The 23,007-nt window shown below is 37.0% G+C and overlaps 1 protein-coding gene and 1 non-coding gene across 2 annotated transcripts in view; one reads left to right on the top strand and one right to left on the bottom strand.

The window, feature by feature from the left end:
* Nucleotides 1-22,953, top strand: part of LOC101899092 (protein unc-80 homolog) — a 61,703-nt gene extending 38,750 nt beyond the window's left edge. Inside the window, 19 exon segments of the mRNA XM_059132008.1 lie at nucleotides 13-630; nucleotides 690-914; nucleotides 978-1,488; nucleotides 2,327-2,464; nucleotides 2,527-2,846; nucleotides 15,193-15,737; nucleotides 15,799-16,022; nucleotides 16,091-16,635; nucleotides 16,701-17,004; nucleotides 20,418-21,148; nucleotides 21,209-21,427; nucleotides 21,486-22,134; nucleotides 22,137-22,186; nucleotides 22,188-22,470; nucleotides 22,473-22,583; nucleotides 22,586-22,621; nucleotides 22,624-22,758; nucleotides 22,761-22,826; nucleotides 22,829-22,953. Of these exon segments, the coding sequence (XP_058987991.1) occupies nucleotides 13-630; nucleotides 690-914; nucleotides 978-1,488; nucleotides 2,327-2,464; nucleotides 2,527-2,846; nucleotides 15,193-15,737; nucleotides 15,799-16,022; nucleotides 16,091-16,635; nucleotides 16,701-17,004; nucleotides 20,418-21,148; nucleotides 21,209-21,427; nucleotides 21,486-22,134; nucleotides 22,137-22,186; nucleotides 22,188-22,470; nucleotides 22,473-22,583; nucleotides 22,586-22,621; nucleotides 22,624-22,758; nucleotides 22,761-22,826; nucleotides 22,829-22,953 (5,835 nt within the window).
* TRNAT-CGU (transfer RNA threonine (anticodon CGU)) lies at nucleotides 5,351-5,422 on the bottom strand. Its single transcript has one exon. It is a non-coding gene; the product is annotated as a tRNA-Thr (tRNA).
* Nucleotides 22,954-23,007: the final 54 nt, after the last annotated feature.

The raw sequence follows: 23,007 nt of genomic DNA on the forward strand, positions 1-23,007 counted from the left end.
TTCTCGTTTCAGAGTCTTCTAGAAACCGAACCTTGTGACGAGCACTACAAAACCAGTCAATCCCCCTTGAGCAATTTCCGACGACGTACCACGGGTATAAGACCAACCCTAACACCACGTCACAGTGAGCGACAATTACTCTCAGACTCGACTTCAAGTTCGGAGAGAAATTCTCTTGGTCGCTTGAGTGGTTTGGTGCGTTGGTTCAAGGGTACCCCCAAAGAAGCGTCTTCCATCGATTTGGAAATTGGGTCGCTTAATCCTGAAATGTCCACCACATTTGTCAGACATCCTTCGCTGAAAATCCAAAGAGGGCGATCCAGCGATGGTATCGGCCGTTCCATACAGAGAGCTAAGAGAAGAGTTGAACGAAGGCTAAATCGTTTCGGTGGTATTGTTAAGGGTAAAAAGAAACAGGGCGGCATAGAAGAAACAGCCGATTATAGTAGACGAAGTTCATCAGATATGTGTGATGGGCCAAGGGAATCCGAAGTGGTGGTGTTGAAGGAACGTAAATTAATACCTTTAGAACCGGTTAGGATTGGTATGTTGCGTTTGTCTTTTCTTTTGGAAACCTGTGCTCCCGGTTCATTTCCCGATCCTCAGTTGGTGGCTGCGGTCTTGGATTTGGTAGGGTGGAATTACATCTTTCAAAACAATTGGTTTTTTAAAATTAATTGTCCTTTTAGCCCCAAGCTCCCTTGGTTACCCGGGCAACTTTTCTCTTGGAATGTGCCCATTTTGTCCATTTGTGCAATAAGGGTCAATGGCCTACTTGGATGAAACAAAACGTGGCAGGTTACCGCCCATCGGGCGCCAATATCAATGCCAGTCAAATAAAACAACAAATGGGTACCACAAGTTCGCGGCGCACACACATATTACAAAGAGCTGCTGGCAAAATGTTCCACCAGGTACGAAATAAGCAACTAACATTTGACTTTATCCCCCGAATATCTTTATTTTCACTTCGTTAGTGGGCTGAGATGTTGGGAGCTCGTTTAGAGGAGATACTTTTCACCGAACGTCTGCAGTATGAAAATGTCAATGCCAGCCTTACCGACCCCGATAAGCAACGGGAACTTCTGCAACAAGACGAAGAGGAGGATTTCCTTGATGAGGCCTCAGTGAATCCACATGGCAATGATTGTCCACACGCCCTGAAATTGATTGCATGCGTCCTGCTCTTTGAAATTACCGCCTTTTTGCGGGATATTTATGTTACGCTGCCGAAGACCTCGAAACTGTTGCACAAAGATAAACCAGCTCCCTGGGAAAAGGTATACCGTGAAGCAAATCGTCGTTGGTCAATGGCTTTAAGTTCTATGGGTCATTCGCAGACATCGGCTCAGAGTCTACAATCGATTGCGGCCGGCAATGATACAACTGGAGGACAGACGGAGAGGAAAATATCATTTGTGCTACATGAGCCGGATAATGAATCGGAGAATAGCAGCAACACGACATTGACCAAAGAGGGAGAGGAAGGTAAGCCAAAATGTGAAATGGGATGAATGGTACATGTTCCCCAGAAAGATACCTAATGTCCGATTTCAGAACGAAAGAAAAAAATGTATTTGCTTTAATTTGATTTGCGTTTGAATCCAATGTGGTGTCCGTTGGAATTGAAATTTTTGATTTTCCGAAAAAGAAAGTTGCGCGGAATTGTGCCCAATAGTGCCAACATTTTTTTCGAAATTTCGAAATGGCATACATTAAAAAAGTGTTTTTTAATAAAAGCTGTGCTGAATTGTATTCAATATGTTACAAATTTATAATTTTCGAATTAAAAAAACAAAAGTTGTGCTCGATTTGTGCTAATTTATTGCGTTTAAGGGTAAATAGTTAAATTTTTTCGATATCTCTTATTTTTTCAAAAAAAAAAAACACTATTTTCGAAAATATGCCAAAATTTCGATTTTGCGGGTTTAAAAAAACAAAAGTTGTGCTTGATTTGTGAAAACTTATGCCGATAAAAGATTTCTAAAAAAATAGCACAAATCGTTTTCAACTCACCAAAACTCTTGTTTTTCGAAATCCAAAAATGGAAATTTTTTATAAATTCGAAAATAACGACTGTTTTAAATTGTAAGAGACATCGAATATCACAGCCATTTTTTTCAATTTCGAAAAAAACGACAGAAACATAACATAATTCAGCCAAGCTTTGTTGTTTTTTCAAAATTCGAAAATCACAGTTCAAACGGACACCAAATTATAAACACACCTTCCCTCCCACTCTTAACGAGTAGAAGGTCTACAACTCCTCGATCTTTAAATTAATCCTTTGCTTTGAACTTAAAACTCTACCTTATTTTCTTTCTAGCCCGTCGTCCTCCTGCCTCTGCCGTTAGACCATTCCTGTTGCGACGAGGCACCGCCACCACAACGGGTGGATCTTTTAAAAGACGTTCTTTGAAATTAAGACGCAATACCAAAGATGGCAAGGATATGGAAACTGATTGTAAGTTTAAAGATGGAGACTTCCCACATAAAAATAACAGAGCATAAATCTCCTTTTTTCAGTTAAACGCGTTGATTCCATTCAAGCCAAACGTAAAGTATCATCTCTATCGGATCGCAGTGATACATCCGAGCAGGGTATTGCCAGTGGTGGTGAAGATGATCATGGTTCACCGGGCATCTTAAGTGATGATCAACAACCAGAATCGCCCACCGATTCGAATGAAACTGATGAAACAGCTAAAAATATGCCCTGGTTAAAGGCTGTAATCGATTTAATCAGCAGCTATAATTTCTATTGTCAGCACAAAGGCTATTGTCATCCATATTGTTATAAGAGGCATATGCGAGCCTGCACGCGGTTGGTGAAGGCGACAAGGAAGGTAAGTGGGAGCGGATGAATTTAAACAAATTGGAAGAAATTTGCAAATCTTCAAAAAAATCTGTTGAAATAAAACGTGTAAAATAAAACAAGTAAAAAAGCTGTAAGTTCGGGCGGGCCGAACTTTGAATACCTCCAACTATTTGGAACGAATTTGGCAATTTTCAAAAAAATAAAATCCGTTAAAAACTTTGTTAAAAATAGGGCTATACGACGACATGGACCTGCTTAGGAAACTTTTGTCATAAGCCTTTACAATATTCATATGCGAAACAAAAAAAAAATCGATGAAAAATGTAGCTAAAATCATCAAAATACCGAATATAGACAGATACCATTAAATGGGGGATGAACCAAAGCGTTGACCAGCACAGACAATTTTCTGTCATATGCTTTAGTATCCATTACGAACTTTAATTATCAAATTTGAAACAATTTCGCAGAATTATGTAGCTATACGGAGGCTATACCAAAACGTGAACCTGCCCAGACAATTTTCTGTCATAGGCTGTAGTATTCATCACGAACACCAAATACCAAATTTGAAACAATTTCGGTGAATAATGTCGTTGAAATCATCAAAATATGGAATATCGGGAGGTACCGTTATATGGGGGGTATACCAAAATAACTTCATTCCGTTCGGAAGCTAGAGTGATTTTCACAGACGGATGGACATCGCTAAATCGACATAGAATTTGCTAATCAAGAATATATATACTTTGTGGGGTCTAAAATGTATATTTCGAGGTGTTACAAACGGAATGACAAACTTAATATACCCTCCATACTATGGTGGAAAGTATAAAAATACCGAATATAGGGTATATATTGGGGCCTATACGACCGTTGGACCTGCGGAAGCAATTTTCTGCCACAGGCTGTAGTACCCATTAAGAACTTCCAATACGACATTTGAAACAATTTCGGTGAATAATATTGCTAAATTCATCAAAATATGGTAAAGACCTCATGTAAATACCGATATAGGGGCAATACGTAGACGCGGACCTGCATAGGTATTTTTTATCACAGGCTGTAGCACGCATTAGGAACTTACCATAGAAAATTTGAAACATTTTCGGTAGTGTGACACATATCATCAAAATACCAAATATCTGAAGATACAGTTATATGGAGACTATACTAAAACTCATATTTATATTGACAGTCCTATGCACAGATGTGTAAAACTATTTTAACAACTTTTCATAATAAAAATTGACCGACACCATATCTAAATCCTAGAAAACAACAGTGACCTAAATATCAAATTTGAGTTGATTCCAGTTTATTCCTACACCATATACCAATTTAAGTAGCATTTATTACTTTACGAACAAATATAGTACGTATTTTCAAAACAATCTCCTCATCTTAACCTCAGATACCAACAGAGACCTTAAAATACAATTTTAGGATTTCAACTCTTTAATTTACCTCACTACCCAATATTGTGCAACTATAGTGAGAATCTCCAAAACGAACTTCCTCTCTCAACAACGGACACCAAGAGTAACTTCCGTATCAAATTTACAACTCATCTATACTCTTCATACGATAAGGGTATATTCATTCTACTATTCAAGTTTTTAAAACCCCGAAATATTCGTACCCAGATCAGATATGTCAATTGAGCTATTTTGAAGTTCACCCTACGATTTTTTTATTTTCGAATTTTGACGTGGTTAATATAGCGATACCGACCAGAACCAGTTAAACAAAAAAAATTATCCTAATACAAAATTTTAAATTTCATACCTTCCCCAACTACAAAATTTAATACTGTTTAGTACTTTTCGTAATTTTTTCGTACATATTCAAACAAAACCAAATTGTACCAAATTTAATACCATTTTGTAAAACATTTCCACTTAATACACATTTCCAAAACCACCTATCAATATCAGCAATAACATACAAAATCTGCGGTTTTTTGAAATTTTCCTAATTATTCATAAAGAATATTCAGTTTTGCCATTAGAAAAGCCTTTCCGGAACAGTTACACACAAAATTCTACATCAAAAAACACGTTTCAATTATTCCAATTTTCCAACTTTTCTGGACATTTTTATCAAAATGGTCTTTCATAAAATCCTTCCAACTGCAATTACAAACAACAGGAGAAAATTTGAGTCAAGTCGGTCAAGTCATACTCAATTGATGACTTAATATACATTTTTCCCACCAATTATTTATAAATAGCTTTAAAAAATTAGGCGAGACCAGTTCTTCCGCCCTCAAATAAGTACTTAGGTTTGGAGAGTTAGTCAAAAGTTCTCAAACCGATATCTTAATTTATTTTTTCAAATATAACTACTCGAAACAGTGGGTCCGGCCGTTATCAACCAATTCAATTGTCAACGAACGACATATGATTTTTATTTCTTCTTTACTTCTGATGTCTTTACTAAGTTTTTCCTAAAAACATATTTTGTTTACCACCTGAAAAATCATTTTTCTCCTTTAAAAAATGTTTTTTTTTTCCACAAAAAGAGTAATTTTGCCTCCTGTGAGGATTGAACTCACGACCCCTGGTTTACGAGACCAGTGCTCTACCACTGAGCTAAAGAGGCGGAATGCCAAACCCGCGGTTAGATGATTAGAAAAGCAAAACGACGAAATAGACCCAAAGTGTAGGTGTCCATATATTTCAGTAAAATAATGAAGTTTGTACTTCAAAATGTGTCTTCTGCGAAGTTTACATTTTGTTTCGCTCGTTTGTTAGGAAATAAAGGGCACGATCGTTTAGCTATTACAAGAGAAGCCAAAATGATGATGTAGACGATGAATGACTCAAAAGCTAACAACAACAATGTCACTGATAACAATGTTGTTATGACTAGCATTGTTGTTGGTTAAGTCGTACCGGCGAGAAGTGTTTCACTATCGCCAACATTTCACTCAGAGTTATTTGCTTACGCCAAGTGTTTTTTTATGTCGCTGTTATAAGAAAATATAAATAAATATTTATAGCAAAAGTTAGACATTATTTGAAACACTGTTCCTAAAAAGCTGATTACTGACCATTTTTAAATTGTTAGCGTCTTCGGATTTTCGAAAACATATTTTTTTAAATTTAATTAAAAGAACTGTCACTACACAAACATATCCAAAGTTTCAATGTAATAGCTCCGATATCTTCCTATCTCGCCGAGCTGAGTCGATCTGGCTATGTATGTCCGTCCGTTCGTCTGTCCATGTTAATTTGCAATCACTCTACAGGTCGCAATTATGGCCCGATCCTCACGAAATTTTACATAGATGTGGGGTTATGATCAGAATAGAAATGGTTGAAATGGACCAAAAACTAAAAAATGTTTTGTTTTTGCAGTTGATCTACAGGTCGCAGTTATGAACCAATCGACATAGCATGGGGCTAGGGCTTAGGGCTTCCAATTTGGATAGTCATCGGGTAATATTTAGTGGGTGAAATGTACCATAACATTTGTGTTAAATAAAAGTCAAATTTTCAATTAAACCGCGAATATTTTTAATCCCGGCGAAATCATAAATAGATGAAAAGTTCAACTCTGACCCTTACGTAGATGTCGTTAGTAAATATGTCGGATTTGTATAGCGAAATAAATACAATCTATATATATAAAAATCAATTGTTGTTTGTTGGTAACGGAATCAGTTGAAAACGGCTGGACCGATTTGCATAATTTTTTGTACAAACGTTCGTCATACCCCGAGTTAGGTTTTTAAAGAAAAAAAAATATTGACCACGCCTCCTTTTACGCCCTCTATTACGATTTATTTAAAATCTTTATATTTGCCAAAATAGTTAAGATATCGGTTTGAGAATTATTACACGAGATGCTGTTGGCTTTCCAACCAACCCTAAGTACTTATTTAGGGGCTGAGGAACGCGCCTACTTTTAAATCTATCTCTCTATATGTAAAAGAAAGTTTTCTTAGTTACTACTCTTATAACATAAAGACCGCCGGTCTGATTTTAACGATTTAGACAAATTCGGAATTGCCTCTTGGCAGAAAAGAATAAAATCCAAAAAAATCGCTTAAAAATGTGAAATTTGAACATTTTCATTTTGACTTTTAAAATGTACAATAGTAATGTTTTATATTGCATATTTTTTTCCATTTTGACTTACTATTTTTGAATGTACATTTGTAGTGTTTTTTTTTTCGAATTCTAATATGATGTGTAGTTTTTTTTGGGTAGTATAAAGCCACAACGGATAAAACTGTTATTTATAGATATTATGTTTTTATTCGTAATACCCAATAAATACATAAAATCTATAAATAACAATTTTATCCGTTGTCGCTTTATATGAAAATTCTAAAATCGGGAAAAATCGACAATTTTTCAATGGAATCGAATTTGAAAATAATAGTACATTCTACCGACAAACTTCGTAAGGACCTTTAAAAATTTGCCGCAAAAAAAAATCAGCGAACCAGTTGAAGATTTTTTTTCTTTTTTCCATATTGAAGTGTACATTCTTTTATTGGTTTGAATTCTGAATGAATAATAATAAAAATGAAATGAGGGCGCAATACGATGTTAAATGCTTTCTACTCCAGGACCTACATCGCGCTTCAGCTGGAAGATGCGAAAACATTTAAACAAACAAAAATGACCGAAGAAGCGTTATGGGGTTAATTTCAAAAAGTGGACCTGCTTCTTTAATATGACAATAAATTGTAAAATGAGAACACAAAATGCAAAATACATTGGGACTGCAATCAGTCAAATACCGACTATAAAGAACGCAAAATAGAAATTCTACCTAAACATTCAAGATACCTTTAATCGCTTTGGCAGGTCATAATATGGATCATAACCCCTGATAACAGAACAAGCCGATTTCAACTATATTCTACATTTTAACCATATTTTTCGTACTAATTTTAGCTTATGTTGATAATTTAAGAAGAAACCATCTTTGCAAAAAATCATCACGTTTTGGTATCACCATCATATGATTTAAGGTATTTTCGGGGTCTTGGCCACTTTTTTCATTTTTTGGCCCTTATTTGACATCTTTGTTTCTAAGAGGGAAGAAAACCTCTTCTTATAAATTTTTATTTTTCGGAAAAGTGCGTATTTTATTCTTGAGGCTAACTGGGGTAAAAAACCCTGGGGTAGAAAATCATCTTACAGATAATTATCCTCATAGGAATTTATTTAAGTATAGTCCCCACATTAGTATACCCCCAAGTCCACTTTCCCAACCAATGTGTGGTCAGAAAAGAAAATTTGGTATTCTATTGAATTTGTAACCCCCAAGAGAATATTGGTTGGGAACGTAGATTTGGGATGTACGTCTATATGAAATAAACTCCGAAATGTCAATCTGGGACTCATTCAGTCGGAAATTGTGGCAGAAACATGAAAAAATACAAAATTATAAAGTAACTTTATTGGATCTCCGCCGCACAATTTAAATGACAAACAATTAATGCCCATCTTACGGTAATCGGAGCAAAAGAGTAATTTTTTTTGGCTATTCTGACAACATTCTGCCTTCAAGTATGAGGTGAACAAAACTGAATACCACGCAGTACGGGATTTTAAACGTTGGAAATACAAATTTCAAATTATAGTTCATTTGAATGCTTTTTACAATATCAAAAATTGAGCTGAATTTTCACATGGGGCTATTATAGATGTTCTTTATCATATAGGTATTTAACACTCAAATTAAAGCCTATAGCTGAAAAATAAGATCAGGCTATTCAAAATATTTAAAACTGACGGTAATTATAATTTTGCCATGAATATTAATTTTTATTTAGTCATGGAGTCATTACTCATAATCAAGCCATTACTTATAATCAAAATTGTGCCGCCTACATAAGTCAGATCTGTGATTTATTATGCTTTAAAGACTAAAAGTACGGGCCGGCAACGCGGACTGGGCCAGCTAGTGTGTATATATAAAGGAAGGGGATGTTAGCTAGAATGCTCATATCTCAAGAACGCCTGGACCGATTTTGACAATTTTCGTCAATTCAAAATGCGTTCTTGGCATATAAGAATAAAATCTTAAAAAATCGCATAGATTTTGTAATATTTTGTGATATATTTTTTGTTAATTTGACTTAAAATATTGAAGTGTATACTTTGTAATATTTTTTCACCTTACAACACAGGTTGGGGTTATTATATACAGATTGCAATTATCGTCCAATCCTCACGAAAATTTTCATAAGTGCAGGGTTAGGTTCAAAAGGGCTAGGCATATTGATTTTAAATATGTCCGCAATATATTTGGGGGTTGAAATGGACCAACAACAATAAACATTCCTGATTTTGCAGCCGTTATAAACCGTTATAGAAGCTAAAGAACTCGAAATCTCGAATGAGCCACTACTTTTGTGCAAAAAAGTTAAAAAGTATATGTCGGTTTTGCCGGCAGATGTATACCCTCAGCCAATGTACGATTATTAAAAATATGTTGACTTCTGTAGGTTTCGAAGGAATGGGCCCAGGCCTAAATAAATATGATATAAATATTGTGACGTGCTAGGTTTGGACTATATCGACTACTTCCTTCACTTAAGATGGCATATATGATAATTTTTAGAAAATGTTAACATTCCATTCCATTCTTCACATATTACCTTTTAAAATATTGGTATGGGCAATATTACAAGAAAAAAGAAAATTTATATCCAATTTATAGAAAATCATAAATACCATATTCATTTCAGGTTTCTAACAAAGAGAGCTATATTTAGATATAGCAAGTTGTAAAGAATCGCTGACTTGTTTCGCAAGTTATGACAGATAAAAGTAATTAAAAGTGTGACCCTTTGTGAGTAAGGTATACAGGGTTGCCCATATTCCAATCGACGAGGCTTGTCCGCAGGCAACATTCTTTGCGTCAATTGAATTTTGTACGGGAACAAATGCAAATCAATGCGAATAATCCGTTGCAAAGTGGACCGAGCCATGCCCAACTGCTGAGAACGGCGTTTTTGGGATGTTCTTGGGGACCTCTCAACACTGGCTCGTACGGCAGCGATATTCTCGGCCGATCGCCTTGGTCGACTTTTATATGGCCTCTTCGGATTAGAAAGAGCCTTACCAGTCGAAAATTTTTCGTATAAACGCTTAATGGTGTTCTTAGAAGGAGCACTTCTCACATTTTTTTTTCACAATTGACTTCTTCTGTTGAATGTAAATTTCAACTATTTCAGAGCGCTCGCGTGGCGTGTATTGGTTCATGGTAAAAATCTGCTTGGACTAACGCTTAAAACGCGGTATGTCATTAAGCGATTATGGCGTTGCCAGATGGGTCCGTCGAATATGGGCAACCCTGTATATCATCTGCACAACAGATACAGTATTAGCAAAAATGTTTGTATGTGTGAAATGCGAAGAGTTTTGATTGCTTATTTCGCTTTCTTTGATCGTTTTGCTTTTCAAAATCTAGAACCCTATGTGGGGCAAATAGCAAAAGATATGGTCCAATCTCTACCATCTTTAAAACAGATCTTGTATTGATGGAAATATTGGGATGTACCAAGTATTCAATAGAATCGGATGTCAATTTCGCTTTTGTATGAGCTTCATGGATATTTAAAATTTTGAGCCTACGTGGGGAGGTACCAGAAGGAGTGGACCGATATGTCCCATCTTCACAACGGATTTTTTGTTAGTGGAAATAATGGGATGTGTGAAATATAAAGAGAACCTGATGCTTATTTCGGATTTTATAAACGTTTTGGTTATTCAAAACTTTGACCCTTTGGGGGGGAGGTACCAGAAGGAATGGTCCGATCTCTACTGTTTTTTCTAACAGATCCTGTGTTGATAGAAATATTCAGATGTGCCAAGTCTAAATTGGATCCGCTGTTAATTTCGCGTTTTATGAGCTTAATGGATATTAAAAATATCGACCTTTTGTGGGGGAGGTACTTGATGGGGTGGACCGATTTTGTCCATTTTCACACCTGACCTAGGACTGACGCAAATATTGAGATTTGCAAAGTTGGAGCAAAATCGGATTATCCTTTCTTTTTCTGTGCAAAAATATATTTTTTGAAAATTTCGAACTTTTGTGGGGGTGGTATCAGAAGGAGTGGACCGATACTGCCCATCTCTGAACTCGATCTAAGTTTGACAAAAATATCACGATGTTTGTTTGGACCAAATCGGATACTCGCTTCGAGAGTTATCGTACGCACCAGCCAGACAGACAGACGGACGGACGGACGGACGGACGGACATCGCTAGATCGACTCCAAATGTTCTGAAACGGATTTCATCTAAAGAGAACTAGGGTCTAAAACCGTTATTTCCACTAGTCACGTTTTGACCGTATCAAATTATATATATCCTTTAGCCAAATGGCTGAGGGTATAAAAAAAAATACCAACGCTGAAAATAACTTACAGGCGAAGTTCAAAATACACAAATGGCAAACTTCTAATTTTTTTTATGCCGATTTCGTTGCCGAATATAGCCAAATATCGTAGACAATCAAATCATATAGATGAGTCTAAATTTGGAGATACAGAGGGGCCTCTTGCATTTTGAGATGATCGCAAACTATTTAATAAATAAAAACAGGAAAATTTTGCTGATCACACAATTTACCAATCGACACGGAATTTTGCATGAGAAGATATTTAAGGACTGGGAAGAAGTCAAGCATCTTAGATGACCATTGTATTATACAGGGTGAGATGAAAAAACTGCAACCAATTTCAGACTGCTGTCATTTCTAAGCCACTCGTCCGATAACTGTTAAAATTATTCCAGTGACAGCTCATTATATTATTTACAAGCGTACAAAAGCATTTTGGTGAGAATTTTCCAGAAAAAAGTCATTCGTGATGGAATTCAAGCGTGATAGTGTGATTTCTTTATATTTGGCTGGAAAACCACAAGTGGCTATCGTTACAGCACTCCAGCATTTAAATTTGATCTCGTACCATCGCTCGTTACAGTGATATTGGTAGCGTGGCCCGACGTCAAGGAAGTGTACGGAAGAAAACAGCAACATCAGCAGCAATGGTTTGAAAACTGAAGAAGCGACTTGATCGAAACCTGCGTCACAGTGGCCGAAAAATGGCTCGTGAGCTGAACATATCGAAATATTCCATTCGATAAATATTAAAAAATGAGCTCCAAAAAGTGCAAGAACTTATACTGCAACAAGAAGAAAATATACTCAAAAGAGTTTGCCGAATTTGGCTTTCTCCGATGAGAAAACATTCGTTGTCCAGCAGTTCGTAAACAAACAAAATGATCGTGTTTACTTGCATAGAGGTCAATTGAACATAGGTTGGCCACCAGATCTCAAGCGCCGGCCATGGTGATGGTGTGGGCCGCCATAACAGCCGATGGTCACTCTCCGCTTATATTAATCCACCGTGGCATCAGAATTAATATCAAATATTATCGCGAAAATATTCTGGACCCTTGGGCACGCCAAAATCTCCGTATACCAATCCGTTGGACTATTGTGTCTGGAGTATTTTGGAAAGCAAGATAGGCACTAAAAAATACCAAAGTGTCGATCACCTCAAGAAAGCGCTTCGCCGCAAATGGGCCAAAATTCCGCTGAGCAACATTCGGGCAGCGTGTGACGGTTTCATTGGCCGTTTAAAGGCCATAATTCGTGCCAAAGGTGACCGATTCGTACATATCTGAACTTATTCTAAAATTTGATGCTATTTCCGACATTTTAATAAAAAAATGTAAAAAATATGGCGCTCGACTTTGTTTTTTTTTTTTAACTCACCTGTATTTAGCTGTAACTAACAGCACAACGGAGTGCATAAATATTGGGCAAATGTCCCTGTTCACAAAACTAAGGGTAATATCTGGGCAATGCTCTATTTCAAAAGCGAAATCTTCCAAAATGGATTTGGATATAAGGGGATTCCTACCATATTGTAGTGTTTCAGGGTATCACATCGTCGGCCCCGCACGTCTATAGCCTTTGCTTACTTCTTTTAAATGATTTTCAATTTACAAAATATTCTTCGTCGATTACACCTTACACCTTAAAAATATATTTTTAATTTTTTTTTTACTATGGCCCTTGTAAGTCCTCAAGGTAAAAAAAATCCGCTATTACAGTCGTTAAAAATTATTTTTGGCTAATAAGCTCCCTTCTTCAATAGTTCTTTTTGAAGTCTATAATTATTGATTTTACATCCCTTAAATAACGTTATTTGATAATACCCGATTGCAATTCTCATGAACCATGAATATCGAATTAACGCCCAAAGAAACGGTTGAAGTAGTATCTTGAACTTTAGTATGGTGCGTAGGCATATGATAAGGCTGGATATTGGGAAATTCGTGCTAAAATTATACGAAAAGTACAAAAATGTACTGAAAATATAATACTTTGCATTGGACAAACGGAATCAGCTTGAATTCTAAAAAAATGAATGAAAGTCATTGAAAGAATGCAGGAAAGATGTATCAAAGGGTTTTCCAACTTTAAAATTATGAAAAGTTCAAATATGTTACTAAACTTCTGAAACGGTACTATTTGGTATTACGTAAACCGATAGAGGTAAAAACTTGAAATTTGGTAGGATAATCAAGGTTGGAAAGTAAGTTTGATATATGAAGGTGGTTTTCGAAATGTGTATTAAGTATGCGAACTGTACTAAATGGTACTAAATTAGAAATATTTAGACTTGGGTGAACGAATGTAGCTCAAATTTTGAAATTTTGTATTGGGGTCCCTTTTGGTAGTAGGTTTGTAATAAAGTTGTTGTTTTGGAAATGTGTTCTCGACGCGCATCAAAAATACTAAATAGAACTAGATTTGGTATTGGGTGCTTGAACTCGCTGTTCATGTGTAACCTAGCATATGTAGGTGGTTTCGGGAAATGTTTACTATAATTGTACGAAATGAACTGAATAATACTATGTTTGGTATTGGGTGAAGGGGTAGAGATACAATTCTGAAATTGAATAATTACGGTATGGAGGTGGTTTTGGAACGTTGTACTATAATTGTATGAAAAGTACTAAATAGTACCAAAATTGGCATTGGGTGAAGGAATAGAGTTGAAATACTGAAATTTGAAATAGATGTAACAAATTGGGTATTGGGCGAAGTAATAGAGCTGGAATTCCGCAAATTTGATATTGACGTCTCTGTTAGTATCTGGAATTGAGATTTGGAGGTGCGTATACAATTGTGCGAAAATACTAAATGGTACACAGTTTGGATCACTGTTGGTGTCTAGGGTGGAGAGATGTAGATTTTATTGGATATGCGTACTAAATGCTACTAAATTTGGTATTGGATAAATGGTTTGACCTAGAGGTCTGATGTTGATATTGAGGTCACGGTTGATTTCTAGAATTTACATATGGAAACGTTGAAAAAGTTTTTGGCAGAAAATTTGAATGGTTTGCAATGGTTTTACTAATGTCCTCCCCCGGCAAACTTCAAAATTAAAGACTTTGAAAACTTTTTGGTGTTACAGGTAAACATTTCCCTATTATTCTTTCCGAAAAAGGAAAAACTTGAATAATTTATAAAATCTTGAAAGTCTGAAAATTTAGTAGGATATAAGAAGTTTTGAGTAAACAAATTGTCAAACTGAACAAATTGTGCTTTTGGAGTACTCCAAAAGCCTTACACTAACTGTTGGAACAAATCTAAAATTTTAAGGTGGAATTTTCGCTGATGAATTAGCGGACCCTTGAATGAATGGTTTGCAATAGTTTTAGTAATGTCCTCCCCGGCAAACTTCAAAATTAAAGACTTTGAAGACTTTTTGGACAGACAGGTAAAGATTTCCCTATTATTCTTTCCGAAAAATTAAAAACTTGAATAATTTATAAAACCTTGAAAGTCTGAAAATTTAGTAGGATTTAAGAAGTTTTGAGTAAAAAAAGTGCCAAAGGCCTTACACTAACTGTTGGAACAAATCTAAAATTTTAAGGTGGAATTTTCGCTGATGAATTAGCGGACCCTTGTTAGTTTAAAATATTTTGAAATAAATATGTTTATGCCTTTGGTTGCTTTGAAGAGTTAAAAAAAAATCCGTCCTTGATAAGTCCATGATTGTAGCCGTAATATTGCTTAAAATCCGCGATGATGTTTCTAAAACACTTTTTGTTATAGCCCCTTTATAAGACAAAACCCCGATTTAAACTTTTTTTGTTGATTTTGTCATATGTTTCATCTTTGAAAAATCAACGGTCGTAACTAAAACCCCTAATAGTCTTGAAATGTCTCCTTAAAAATTTTACGATCCAAAAAGGTCCTTGGAAAGTTTCCACGAATCCACGATTGTAGCTTTGACGATTTTGAAAAACATACTTACGATTGTAACAATTTAAAAAAAAATCGGCCAAAAAATAAACCTTTTTCTTTTTTTGCAGGTTTATGGTGAAGAATTCGGTTTTACATTTGATTCGGATCATCCAAACTTGGAGCCCACAGTTATTTCTTCATCTAAAGTCCATCAGCAGCAACGTCCTCGATCGGCTCGTAAAGTCTCGGAACAAAGTTCGACACAGACATCACCATCGAAACGTAAAGACAGCCTATCGCGTAAAGATCGCATCAGTGATGATCCGGATTTAGAAATGGCTGAAAAGTTGGCCAAAGCTTTTCGTCAAGAACGCGAGAAAAAAGAACAGGAAGAACCACCGATATTGAAATTTATACGTTTCCATATACGCAGCCTCTTTCATTATCCCTTTGCAACCATGCTCAAAGGTGCAGTGATCTTAACCGAAGAAATGGTAATTGAAGCAATGCCCGCCGCATGGGAACTGCTATTGGAAACCAATCAAGATACAGCATCGGCATCGGCTGCAGTTTTCCTAATGGGTTCGGTTAAGGCACAAAACTATGCCTTTGACATTATGCAAAGGGCTTTAAAGAACAAGGACCCGGATGTGAGAATTGGGGCCATACAAAGGTGAGGAGCAGGCCAAATATCTTGAAATACTCCCTTTAACACCTGCTTTCATTATTTTCAGATACTTAATTTTGTGGAAGAACCGTTTTCATGTTTGGCCACGCATGGAGGAAAATGCTCACGACGTAACCTTCAAGGTACCACCAGGTGGCATTGAATTTACGCTGCCCTCACCAAAAATTGGCATTGAAAGTTTGCCAGTTGTGGATCCGCCATGGATGCCGGTACAGCAGACCAAAGATATGGATGTTACTTTGAATCAGGATCGTCATGTGGGATATAAAGGTAGACGCATTGTAAACACTCTTTCATCAGATAGTTCCTAATTATTTCCTTAACCATTTTATTCTCAGTTACGGCAACCAAGAGTCGTAAAATGCAACAAACAGAAGCCATACGTAACGCCTTGCGCCAACAACGCGACAAACAGCGTGCCGAACGTCACAGTTTTTTAATTACCACCATACCCGTTAGCCAACAGGCTTCCCATGAACCCGGTATGGAACATGAAGATCATGAAGGTGAAGAGGAAATCGATGGAACACGCATGTCCTCACATTTACATCATTCCCATTCACTGTTTCCATCGGTTCTGTGCTCTTCTGTTATGCAAATTGTTGGCTGTCTGGATGATGCTGCCATCGGTTCAGATGGCAATGCAGTTTATGAGGTAGCCTATCAGGTGATTTGGGTATGCCTGGTTGAAGAGTCGGCCCTCTTCTTGCGCTATGTATTTGAACGCCTAACACGCGATCGCCAAGATCAAATGTTTAAATTATTACGTCACTTGATACGTTTTGTTCCACGTCTACCCCAGCAGGCTGCCTTTGCTTTGTACAACTCCATTATTGGTTATATTATGTTCTATGTTCGTTCATCCAATGATCTTAAACAGGAGGTTGGTCCATGAGTAATACAATATCACCATACCATAATAATGTTCATTTTCTGATATTTTGGCAGCTTGTCGGCTCGGCGTTATCCATTTTATGGATGGTTGTCCACAGTGTTCACGGCATTATGTTCAAGGACTTGAAACAGATTCTCCGTAAGGAACAATGTGATGCATCGATTCTCTTAACTGCCAATGTGCCGGCTGCTAAGAAAATCGTTGTTCATGGCCCAACGGATGATGATTGCAATATACCCTCCCAGTTTCCCGTGCAGGAAGATACGCTTTTCTGTCAATTGCTAAAAGAAGCTTTGGACTATTATCCAGTGGATGAGAAGAACGTAGATAATTATTGTTTGGTGGACTATAAGAGCAGTAAGTAATGGTATCAAACGCCATAATTTTTACATGTTTTTTAATTTTATTGAAAGAAAGCAAAAAATGTCACATTTGGCACACGCTGCCCGAATGTTGCTCTGTGGTATTTTGGCCCATTCCCGGCGAAGCGCTTGCTTGAGGTGATCGACACTTTGGTATTTTTCAGTGCCAACCTTGCTTTCCAAAATACCCCAGACACAATAGTCCAACGTATTGGTATCCGGAGATTTTGGTGGACATTGTGCGCTGAAATGAAGCGAGGAACCTCATTTTGTAACCATTCTTGGGTGGTGCGTGCTGAGTGCGATTGTGCTGAGTCATGTTGGAATGTCCACGGTCTGCGGACAAAATGTTTGCATGCCCAAGGCTTTAATACACCCTCCAGAATATTTTCGCGATAATATTCGGCATTTATCCTGATGCCACGGTCAATTAATACGAGCGGGGAGCGACCATCGGCTGTTATTGCGGGCCACACCATCACCATGTTCGGCGCTTGAGTTCTGGTGGCCAACCGAAAACGCACATTTTCAGCTGACATCTTTGGCAATATAAACACGATCATTTTGTTTGTTTACAAACTGCTGGACAACGAATGTTTTCTCATCGGAGAAAACCATATTCGGCAGTTCACCACTTTCGGCCAAGCGAAGCAACTCTTTAGCGCTTTTGAGTATATTTTCTTTCTGTTGTGGTGTAAGTTCTTGCACTTTTTGGCTTTACCCCGAGCTCATTTTTCAATATTTGCCGAATGAAATATTTCGCCCACTGCGACGCCGGTTTCGATCAAGTCGCTTCTTTAGTTTTCAAATCACTGCTGCTGATGTTGCTGTTTTCGTCCGTACACTTCCTTGACGTCGAGCCACGCTACCAGTATCACGGTAACGAGCGAAAAGATTTATTCAAATTTAAATGCTGGAGTGCATTAACGATAGCCACTTGTGGTTTTCTAGCCAAATATAAAGGAATCACACAATCACGAATAACTTTTTTTTCTGGAAAATTCTCACCTAAATGCTTTTGCACGTTTGTAAACAATGTAATGAGCTGTCACTGGAATAATTTTAACAGTTATCGGACGAGTGGCTTAGAAATGACAGCAGTCTGAAATTGATTGCAGTTTTTCCCTCTCACCTTGTATTTTTATACGATTTGCACCAAATATCTGATATCATCCCTCGTTTGATTGATATTCGCAGAGATAGTTGGTATAATTTGCTTCACATAAATTCCTAATATAAACATTTGTTATTGGTAGCTCCACTAAAAATACATAGTGGTGTAGGGTATCATATAGTCGGTTGACGTTCCTTTACCGGTTATTTATGATTTTTTATCCATAATTCTAAGATGAGCTTATAAAATAATATTGATTAACTTGATTTTCTGCGTTTGTAGCTAAAAATTTACATATTTCCTTACATTCTTGTGAAAAACAGCATCTTAAACTAGATGGTTTAAAAGCTAAACAACCTAGAACTCCTAACATTTGTTTTGAATTATTCCAATTTGTCAACACAGCAGTGGTAATAATACTTCTCCCCAATGACAAACTTCCAATGAATAGTCAGTTTTGTCAGAGATAAAAAAGAACATTTCAAATGTTTGATTTAATTAAAAAAAAAAATCAAACCTTAATTGGAATGATACTTTTCTTTCGCTTTCGCTTATTTAGTACTAGCAGCGAAAAGTCTCCTTAAAATTTTAGATTTGTTCCAACTGTTTGTGTTCAAAGTGCACAATTTGTTTGATTTTAAATTTGTAATCAAAACTTCATACATCGTACTATATGTCCAGACTTTCAAGGTTTTATGTATTATTCATTGTTCTTCCCTCTTTGGGAAAGAATAATAGGAAAATTTTTACCTTTTGCACCAAAAAAGTCCTTAAAATCTCTTATTTTGAAGTTAACCGAGGAGAATATAAGTAAAACAATTGAACAATGAACCCACATTCAATATTTCTGTCTAAAACTATTTCAACGGCTCCATATATAAACCCTAAAAACCAACAGTGATCAGCTGGATCACTTCACCCGATACCAAGTTTAGTAACATTTAGTACGCATATCCAAAACAATCTGTATATCTCATTCCCTGCACTTTCTGAAAAAATATAGTACGCATGTGCAAAACAAATAACAGATCTCAAGACTAGATACCAACAGAGGCCAAATTTCGGAGCTCCAGCTCTATCCCTTTACCCAATGCTAAAATCAGTAAAATCAGTTCAATCTAGTACTTTTCGAACAACTAACGTACACATATCCAAATCCACCTCCAAATCTCAAACTCAGTTCCAACAGTTATCTAAATATCAAATATATAAAATTAAATATCCAAAACCACCTCCATATCTTAACCACAGACACCAACAGTGACATGTATATAAAATGTTAGGATTTTAACCTTATCGCATCACCTAATACCAAATTCAATACTTTTTGCACAAATAAAGAGCGCATTTACAAACCAAAGCTAAATCTCAAACACAGATACCATCCGTAATCCAAATATTAAATTTTATTCTTTTAATTTTATCTCTATCCCTTCATCCAGCACAAATATAGCAATCAGTTTTTTTTTTTTTTGGTACAGTTAAAGTACATATTTCCGGAATCAGGCTTCACAACCCTCACACCAAATTTCAGATTTCATGCACTATCTTTTCATCCACTTTTCGTGAACTTGTACAAAATTTCCTAACCACCTTCATATATTAAACTTACTTTCCTACCTTGATTTTCATGCATAATACCAAATGATACAATTTTAGAACTTTTTGTAAGCTTAAAGTTCGAATTAGCAAAAATCTATCTATCCTGCACTCCATCAGTGTCTCTTATTTCGAATTTAAGTATTCTAGCTTATTCCGTTTCTGCAATACAAAGTATAAAATTTTTAGTACTTTTTAGTTCTTATCACACACCAACACAAAACTGAGCCTTGTGCAACATTTCAAGATTCCAGTTTCATCTGTTTCGTCTAGGCACTGATTTCCAATCAGCCAGTATTATATACATTGTGTTATCATTCACTATCACCTTATCAACATGCCAAGAAGCCGCTTTCCCTTGATTTTTGCTTCTCTGTTTCTCTAATGTCTCCTAAGTTGGCTTATATCTACACTGCCGTGATACCATCACTGCTGTAATTAATATTAATTTAGGTGTTTTTCTCAGCTTATTCACTACTTCGAAAATCTTATTTACCGCGCCTATGTCTACTCCCGCTACTGTGGATCATATAGAGAATGGGACTTTGGCAAAAACTGACTAAGAAAACATTAACAAGACTTGTTCTCAGTTCTATTCCATGGGCGGAGTTTTTCTGAAAAGTTCGAACATTTGCCTTATTAAAAGTACATCTTCAAGAATATAACATTCATCCTCTCTTTCTCTGTCATTTCAGATAAAATACTAAATCCAAATTGGTATATACGTGACTTGTACTTCTTTAAACGATCACAGTATCCTGAGGTTCGTTTAGTCCTGCTCAAACCGGACGAATCATTTTTGGCCTTACAAAAACAAGAGTTGACCAAGAAATTTGTCGAAATTGGCAAAGTGCATCTAACTTGGGCCATTCTAAAGAATGTCGATATGGTTGTTCAGCGTGTCGTCTTCTTACACGAAGAACTCATGAAGTTGCCATCATTTCCACGTAAAGCTTTAGAAGTGGATTTGGATTTACATCAAAGTGGTGAATATGGCAAAGTGCTGTTGGGTTTAGATGTCCTGCATAAATTTATGTGGGTGCGTCTAATTGCGCGAATGTTTGAAGCCATGGCTGGCAACTTTGCGTATTCAGCCGATATTCAATTATTTTTGAATGTGTTGTCGGGAGCGGCTTTCTTGCATGCGGAAGATTCCTGCATTATGCGTTATGTTATGGCTACGTACATCAATGCTGCCTTTAACTTCAAGAATATTTTCTCGACAAATGGGTATTTTATGATAATGCCGACTCTGCTGCAAATTTATTCTCTGCATCAGACAAATAAACTTATTACTACAACCATTGAATATGCGGTGAAACAGTTCTATTTATTGAATCGCAAACCATTTATTTTGCAAATGTTTGGTTCGGTATCAGCTATTTTGGATACCGACGAGGATGGCCCCAATGGTTATGCCCATAAGGTAAGATAAATGCATTTTGTTATTTTGTTTCTAATTATAATACAAATTGTTTGTTTCTAGGTTCAATCCAGTTGCCTCTTCAACTTGTTGCTGAGTTTGGAAGATCCCTCGCCAGATCCCTTGAATATTGCAGAATTGGTTAAGGAACCAAAACCCTTAAAGGCCATTGATTTTTGTTATCACGATGAAGATGGCGATGTTACTGTTTTGGATTGCATTACTCTATGTGTAATGGTGGTTTCCTATTCGGCAGAGAGCACGAGAGGCTATCAAATGTTGGTATGTATTTCCGAAATGAATGCATTACTATGTGTCTGTCTAATTGTCTTTCTTCCAGATAATTTTGGAAGCCATTTTACCCTGCTATCTCCAACAAATCCAATCGCCCAGCTACATCCCTTTACAAGGAAAGTCAGAACGTGATATTATTTTACAGCTGGCAGTGGCCATACGCACTATGGTCCACAACTGTGAAGGTTTAGCAAAAAGCTACAATGGGCCATATCGCAACAGTCCCGATCACAAGGGTTCATCGCAACGCAACTACAGTCGAGGACCACCCTATTCCCCTGGACTAGACTTTGAAGAAGAATCTCATTCGAAATACATCAATGATCCACGTACGAAAAATACATTCGATTGCGGGGAGGATTCAAAAAAGATTAGGAACGAATATCGCAGACCCAGAGATGTTTTACTTTCGGTGGTGGGAGATTTTCTAAGCAAAGCCACAACACGCCTGCAAGAGCTCTCCAAGAAAATGCCCAAAGATGATAATAAGTCGACCGAAGTTTTAGATGCCAAATGTCACATACGGTTGGCCGACATTGCTCATTCTTTGCTCAAAGTATCTCCCTATGATCCCGAATCAATGGCCTGTCGGGGTTTGCAACGTTATATGCAGGCTGTATTGCCTCGAGCTGAATGGTCTAATGATACACTGCGCAATGCTTTAGTTACCATCTTGAGACGTGTCGATAAAGTGTTTTGAAAATCTCTAAGAAACCTTCCATAAGACGTAGCACGGATTGGGATGCAGGCCGCAGGTCTACTCAAAGGTATTCACGAAACCATTGTGCGCCATCCCTATGTCTTGCATTGGCAACAAATGAAAACCTTAATAAGCACCGTACAAAATCTCATTGTTAATGAACCCGGTTCCTCGGTTCCGGAAGGTATATCAAGCGCCGGGGCTGCCCTTATGTCTCAGAATCCCCCGGCCTCCATCTGTTCGACGGTAGTGCGTTTGGTGGCTCTCCAGGTGGTAAGTCCTGTCGATTGTTTTTCTCTTGTGCAAATATGTGGCGGTAGTGCAGAATTTGCCACCAGGAGAAGGCCGAAGGATATCTAATGCATTTAATAATGCCTCTGTGCTTGAAAGTCTGTTCCGGAAGCGGGGTTTCCGATGTGGGTGAGCTAAAAATGACCGATGTTAGTTATTGTTAACTGCCGTGCTCAATGCCATGAGTCCACCAGCGGACGCACCGGTCAAGCGGTTTCACAAATCAATCGAGTTGGGGGTGACTTGAGAACGGGATCTTTAACATTTACTGGCAGTCGGGATGCCAAAAGACCGGCAAGAATTGCAGGTTCTTTGTACCAGGCAGCATTTTGGCCCTGAGAATTGTATGTATATGCTTTGAGAGTCGTTTGTCCACCGAATGGCCAAGAATTGTGAGAGTATGCGGGATTTGGGGCGAAGAAATGAAGCTGCACCGGATCTGTGGAGTTTCTTGTTATTTGTTGTGACTCACAGGACACCACTTTACATAGTTTTTGTTGCCCTTTATTTTGTCACAAGGTAAGCGAGTGAATTCCAAAACAAAAGAAATCCCTTCTTAATATTGTTATCTCGTTTT

The sequence above is a fragment of the Musca domestica genome, unplaced genomic scaffold (assembly GCF_030504385.1).
Source record: "Musca domestica strain aabys unplaced genomic scaffold, Musca_domestica.polishedcontigs.V.1.1 92, whole genome shotgun sequence".
In the NCBI taxonomy this organism is placed as follows: Eukaryota; Metazoa; Arthropoda; class Insecta; order Diptera; family Muscidae; genus Musca; species Musca domestica.